Below are 6,810 nucleotides of genomic sequence, written 5' to 3'. Positions count from 1 at the left end.
AACATCTCTGAATCCCCAAAAGTGTGTTCAGGGGACCAAGATATCAAAGCTTAGGAGGATACGCCTAGACACTGGAGACAGACTTGTTTTCTAAACCCTGCTTCATGTTAGTGTGCTCATTTTCTGAGATCTAGAATTTAGTCTGAGAGAAGGGACCTCCTACTCAGCTCCACATACAGGATAACTTCTTAAAGGTCCACGATCCCTGAGTGAGGAAATCATTTGCTTGTACTATCCCTGCTTCTTCATTTGATTCTTAGTCAGAGAGCTTTGCAGTATGGGCTGAGTAAATCTCCAAGATGTCAGCACATGGAATGGAATTATTTGAGCCTCATTCAACTACTGCTTCCTCCTCTTCCTCTACCACTATCATTCTAATCCTAGCTGTGAAGAGTAGAAGTCAACAGAGAAATTCTTAATTGGCCTTTATGGGAGCCTGACCTATTCTGGGAGGCCAGTCATTCTATCCCCAGAGTCCTTAGTGGGACCAGGTATTCTTTATGTCTACAAATCCTTCTTGATTACCAGCTAGTCATCAATCTCTGAAGTCACTATGTTTCAAATGCTGATGCAAGACCTTGGGAAAAAGAAAGCTGCTAGGTGGGTGTACTGTAGGAGAGAAATGACCTTCCCTTCTCCACACACCAGATTCTTTCATCTGGGGAGGTATAAAACAGGGGCTTCTAACCCCAGTCAGTCATACCTCTACAACCATGAAGTCCTTGCTGATCTTAGCCTTTGTGGGAGTAACTGGTAAGATCCACTCATCCCTTCATGCCCCTGTCATTATCACTCCTTCAGAGCCTCTTCATCTCTCTCATGCTCTGTGACTCTGTCTTTACATGTCCTCCCTTTATATCTGTCTAGATTCTCTCCTTCTACAAGGAGGGTTGCTTGTATAGGTTTCACCTTTCTATTCTTCGTTTAAAGCCTGTCTTCTCTCATATGTACCTACACAGGTTCTTTGCTTGCCTTGAACAAAGAGATAGAAATCAGAGAAAGCAGACATGGAAGCTTGGAGAAGGGGATGTGAGGGAGGAGTAAGAAGCCAGGAGGGAAGTCAACTTGACCAGATTTAGGAAAAGAATGAGATGGACAAAAAAATAAAAGCCAGTGAACAGAGGGAGTGAGCCTGAATAGAGAAGGGACAGGAGAAGAGGGAAGGCAAGGGGATCTTGCTCAGAATTTGTTCTACCTAAGATGAGATCACAGAAGTTTTTTCATAATCTGACCCTCAAAGGAAGAGATGTGAGGAAAATATAGAACAGAACTCAATAGGTTTTTGTAGTTTGTTATTTAATTTATTTAATAGAATGGAACTGAATAGGGTTTGTTATTTATTTATTCTTTTATTTATCTGTTTATTTATCTACTTACTTTTTCATTCATTCATTCAGTTAGTTAATTTGTTTTGAGGCTATGCCAATATTACCCGACACAAAAAGGCTGAAGGATCATGAGAGGGTAGAACAGGGATGATCAAGGTGGTGAGAGACACTGATTAATAGAGGGAGCTTTCAAGATTTCGAAAACCTGGCCAAATGAGGGGGTATTTATGACTATTCTTTCAAGTGAGCCCAGACATATGCCTGAAGCTCTTGTCAGATTTTCTCTTCTGTAAGTTCTGAAAAGATTTGAGAGTCAGAGAGACAAAGACAGCTTCCATTGACCGATGAATTAGTACTCTATCTCTCTCTACCCTGCTCATTATGACCATTACCACTGTTCTCATTAGCGAACTCAAAGGAATACAATCTTAGAAATGACTCATTAGGGTTCATCCCCATTCCCTTCCTGCCTGTTCCCTGTCATGATAATAAATGATTGATAAGACCTATGAGGATAAGGAAGAGCAAAGTAATTTTGTTGTTAATGATGATTATAATTCAAGTAATTGTGGAGTCATATAATTCAGAATAGAGGTAATCTGTGACTGCTTAATCACTGAAATCATCACTAGTGGTCAAGTCTTTAACATTGCTAATTTGTTATTTGCTGTTGTTCCATTTCCTCCCAAGTTGCTTTCCCCTCTGATGATGATAATGATGACAAGATTGTTGGAGGTTACACCTGTGAGAAGAACTCCGTCTCCTACCAGGTGTCCCTGAATGTTGGCTACCATATCTGTGGTGGCTCCCTCATCAATAAAGAATGGGTGCTGTCTGCTGCTCACTGCTATCGCTTGTAAGTGACAGAATCTGACCAACCCCTAACCATTGGTTTCCTGCCAAAAACTTTCAATTATGCTGTTTGGTGTCTTCCACGTGTGACATATGCAGATTACTTTCTCAAAGGAAATGTTCATGATGCATATGCTACCATAGGCTGGATCAATAGAACAATGTACAGAAAAAAGATGTTAAATTCCCATTGTACATTTCCTTATTTAGTGGTTGCTTGGTTTGGATGTTAAAGAGCTTAGGGAGAAAGTTGTACAAAATGGGACAGAAATTAAAGAAATTGTGAGAACTTACCCTCTTTGTCCACAGAATCATCTAGAATAAACAGGTGGAGGGTGGGAGGAAAAGTGGTGAGAAAAGCTGGAGGGTTTTGGTCCCCCATAGGTCAGCCATCACCATCAGCACTGGGTAGAAGACATCTCTTAATCATTATCTCCCTCTCCTCCACCACTCTTTAAGACTAAGATGGGAAAGCCACCACACCACACATACACACATTCCAGCCCTCCTCATATAGGCTTGACTTCCTATCTTGAAATGCTCTATAATTGAGTCATGGTAAACTGAGTCCAAAACTCCAGATAGAATATATAACCAGGGTTGGGGAAAGAATACCCTCTGAAGACATTTATGTTATAGAGCAAGATTTTCCTTCCCAGCCAGCGCTTCCAAGTGAGACTGGGAGAGAACAACATCAGAGTCACTGAAGGAAGTGAACAGTTTATCCATGCAAAGAAGGTCATCCTGCATCCAGGCTTTAACACGGAGACCATGGATAATGACATCATGCTGATTAAGCTGGAAACACCTGCCATTCTCAATAGACAAGTTGCTCCCATCCTCTTGCCCCACTCCTGTGCCTCCACGGGCACAAGGTGTCTCATCTCTGGTTGGGGCAACACCTTGAGCAGCGGTGGTAAGTCACATTGCCATCTAGGTGATATCAAGAAGCCAAGAATTCAAATGCTGCCTCTGATAGTTACTAGCAATGTGGCCATGGGCAAGTCACCTTAGCTTGCTCAACTTAACTTTCCTATCTGTACAATGGGGATAATAATAACACCTACCTCCCATGGCTGCTGTGAGGTGGACCTTAAAGTGTTATATAGATGTTAGTTTTTATATAGATGTCAGTTAGTATTATTATCTTGCCCCATGTTCCTCCTCTTCTACTTGCCCCTCAGGTCAGCTTCTTCCTTCTTATTCTCTATAGTGTTAATAGGATTTTTACTGAGCCAGTCTCTAACCTGAGAATGCTCCGTGGTGCACAAAGCAGGCCTAGAGCCAGGGGTGTCAGTAATCAAGTAGTTTAATAAATCAATCTCAGAACGAGGAATGTTTTCTTAGCTGGAGTGAAAGCACAGGTTATATACCTAAATCACAACTGGGGAAGGAGGAGGAAGGTGGATTGTAAAAAATTATTTACTGGTTTCCCCATAAATCACACAATACAACAATTCTGGAGTCAGGTCTTTGGGGGTTGTGACCACCTCCCCTAAAGTACAGAACCAGAGTTCTGTGATGAGAACAGGTTCTACAGTCTTTGATTCACTTCACTTCAGGTATGCAGGCAAAAGGACACCAGTGATTGTGAGCCTTGTCAAGGTTTGATTGATCAATTCAAGCTGCATTGTGAGTCTAACTCACAAGCTGGGAAAGGAAATTCTGCAAAATCTAGTATTAGTATATTCATTATCCATATCATATTGATTATTATAAAAATCAGAGTTCCCTCCACAATAGTGACACATCCCTTAGCTCTCACTAAATCTCAGAATTGCCCCTAGGACACTGGAAAGAATGTTCACACTGTAACCCCCAAGCCCTTATTCTGAAGGCTTCTTCCTTTTCTTTCCCCAACTGCCACCAATCCACTCAAAGCCTCCAAATGATATTGAATGATCCTCCTGATTTTCTGGACCAGCTACTGAAAGATTTTGCTTCCTTTAACTCAACCAGGAAATAGCTATTAGCTTAATAAATAAAAAGGACAGGGCAAAATGAAAGAAAATAACATACAGAACTGAAAAATTTTAAAAGGTTGGAAGCATTCTCTAATTTAACACTATTTCACCATATTTCTGGAATCCTGTTTCTACCTCTGACCCAACTCTAGGTCTATAGCCAAGACTATTCTCTGAGCAAAGGCAAGGATAATTTTCCCTTTAGATCAGGGGTTTTTAACTTGAGGTCCTTGAACTTTTTTCAATAATTTAATACTATTTTAATATAATTTATTTCCTTTGTAATACTAAGTATTTTGTTATATGAATTTGGAAACATTATTCTGAAAGAAAGATCCCTAGACTTCACCAGACTGCCAGAGGTGTCCGGGATACAATAAGTGTTAAGAACCCCTGCTTTCTGTAAAGTTACACTCCTTTACCTCTAACTAATGTCTCAGCCTAACCCTAGCCCTTTCCAGATAACTCTAAAGGACTGGATCATTTTCAAAGGCCAGTGGGAAGCCTCATGGGCCAAGGAATCAGAAGACCTGGATTTGAACCCCAGCTCCTGTACTTGTTAGCTATTGACTTTAGGAACCTTATGAAGCTCTCTGGGTCTCTGTTTCTTCATTTGTAAAATGAAAGGGTTTGACTAGATGAAATAGAAGGTCCTTCCCTACTCTCAAAGTCTTTTGTTTAGATTTCTGGTGCTTCCTCCAGTGCCCAGAAGTAACTGACTTCTTTATTCAGTTTTGACTTTCCTACCCCTTACTTTGCCTCTTCCCAAGTTCAACTGGTTAAATTAGCCCTCTACCCACTAGTAAGGCCAAAACACCAGAAACACCTGGACTTCAATTACCCTTCACACTCTCTGCACCACTTCTCTACACATACGGGTCTCTTTCTACAAGCCTACCTCAATATTTTTTAAAACCATGAATACTTTAAAAGCAATATTAGAATAACATAGTGTTTCCCTTGAAGGGCCATCTCACCATAACCTTCAGTTTAGTCTCTTTTGGTCAAAGAAACATTATTTGAATATCTGCTTTGTGCAAGGAAAGATTAAGAAAAAATGCAACCAAGCCCTTCCTTCAAGAAGCTGATGGTCGAGGAGAGAGAGTAAGACAGGTATAGAAGTAACTAAAGTATAAGGAGGTATAGGCAAAGTTTCATAAGAAAGGTACAAATTACTTAAGAAGCTAGAGAAAGGAAAGATGCAAACTCTCTTCTTTTTCCTCGATTAAAACTCTCTCAGTATCTCCTGATCTCAGAATTTAGTCCTCTAGCCCATCTTCCCACCCTGCTTTATTAACCATCCTTTCTCTACCCTCCTGCATTTTGTTCACAGTTGGCTACTCCAATCTGCTACAGTGTTTGAGTGCCCCCCTTCTGTCTGATGCTGAATGTCAGGCCTCCTACCCCAGAACAATCACAGAAAACATGGTCTGTGCTGGCTTCCTAGAAGGAGGCAAAGATTCCTGCCAGGTATAGCCCTATTCTTCTGTGTATTAGAGTCACAAATACCTGCAAAGATCCTGTCTGTGAATGGGGGGAGAAAAAGAAGGGAATAACCATCAAGGCCTCTGGGAGTAGAAAGATTAAGGAGTTTTCCCCTGCTCAGACCTTTGCTCCCTAAAACAGTTCCAAATTGGGATGAAAGAAAGCTAATATTCAACAGAATCACCTAATCCCCATGTTGGAAGATACCTCCAAGGCCATTTAGTCCAATATGTATTAAATAATCTCCTCCACCACATCACCACCAAAGTAGTCACTGAGCCTTTGCTCCATTCCTCCATTATCCTTTATTGAAGGAAAGCTCATCATCTGCTGAGATATCTCAATAACACTTTGGGTCTTTGGCCCAAGGTTCTTGATTCTTATTTAGTGGAACTGAGCATAAGTAAAGAAAAGCAGGGTGCAGAGGTGGGGAGGGTTGGTAGGAATGGAGGTAAAAAAGTAGCTGTGAGAATCTGGAGGGTGCATCAGGTAGAGAATTTGGCTAGAACTGGGGTTCTTAATACAATGTCTATGTACTTGTATAGATGTAGATAGAAAGAGACAGAGAGATATTTCAATATAATTGGTATCCTTTATAATCCTATGAATTTCATTAAAAAAATTATTCTGAGAAAAGGGTCAATATGTTTTAGCAGATCGCCAAAGGTGTTCATAAAAAAAAAAAGTTAAAAATGCCTGGACTAGATCTCTGAAGTCTCTTCCAACTTTAAAAGTTTATGGTTTCAACCTTTAGACTAATGTAGAAGCAGCAATACCTTCTCTTCCGTTCATTTGCTCCTCATTCATCCATGTTCTCTCTCCCCAGGGAGACTCAGGTGGCCCTCTGGTCTGTAATGGAGAACTTCAGGGTATTGTCTCCTGGGGTTTTGGCTGTGCTGTAAAGAACAAGCCTGGTGTGTACACCAAGGTCTGCAATTATGTGGACTGGATTGAGGAGACAATTGTTGCCAACAGCTGAAAGTCTCCAGAACCCTCCTCTTTCTCTTTACATCTGGGCTCTGACTTGGACTGTCAAGCCAATAAAGTGATAACCTTTTTGTGGCCTGTGTCTTTTCTTGATTTTCCCCTACTCCCCATTTAAATAAAAATGGCTTCTTCAAACAGGGTATGTGGCAACACAAAATATTGCCAAAGGGCAAGCTGCCCCCTTAGAAAGACCA

General features: G+C 40.9%; 1 protein-coding gene across 1 annotated transcript; it reads left to right on the top strand.

Moving 5' to 3' along the window:
- Positions 1-713: 713 nt before the first annotated feature.
- Positions 714-6,608, top strand: LOC118850623 (anionic trypsin-like). Its single transcript, XM_036760177.1, has 5 exons — positions 714-753; positions 2,019-2,184; positions 2,840-3,096; positions 5,478-5,614; positions 6,456-6,608. Exons 1-5 carry the CDS (start codon positions 714-716, stop codon positions 6,606-6,608), a joined length of 753 nt encoding a protein of 250 aa, XP_036616072.1.
- The last annotated feature ends 202 nt before the right edge of the window (positions 6,609-6,810 follow it).

The sequence above is a fragment of the Trichosurus vulpecula genome, chromosome 5, assembly GCF_011100635.1.
Source record: "Trichosurus vulpecula isolate mTriVul1 chromosome 5, mTriVul1.pri, whole genome shotgun sequence".
Taxonomy (NCBI): Eukaryota; Metazoa; Chordata; class Mammalia; order Diprotodontia; family Phalangeridae; genus Trichosurus; species Trichosurus vulpecula.
Note: the sequence above shows the minus strand (reverse complement) of the source record. Positions and strands in the feature narration are given on the sequence as shown.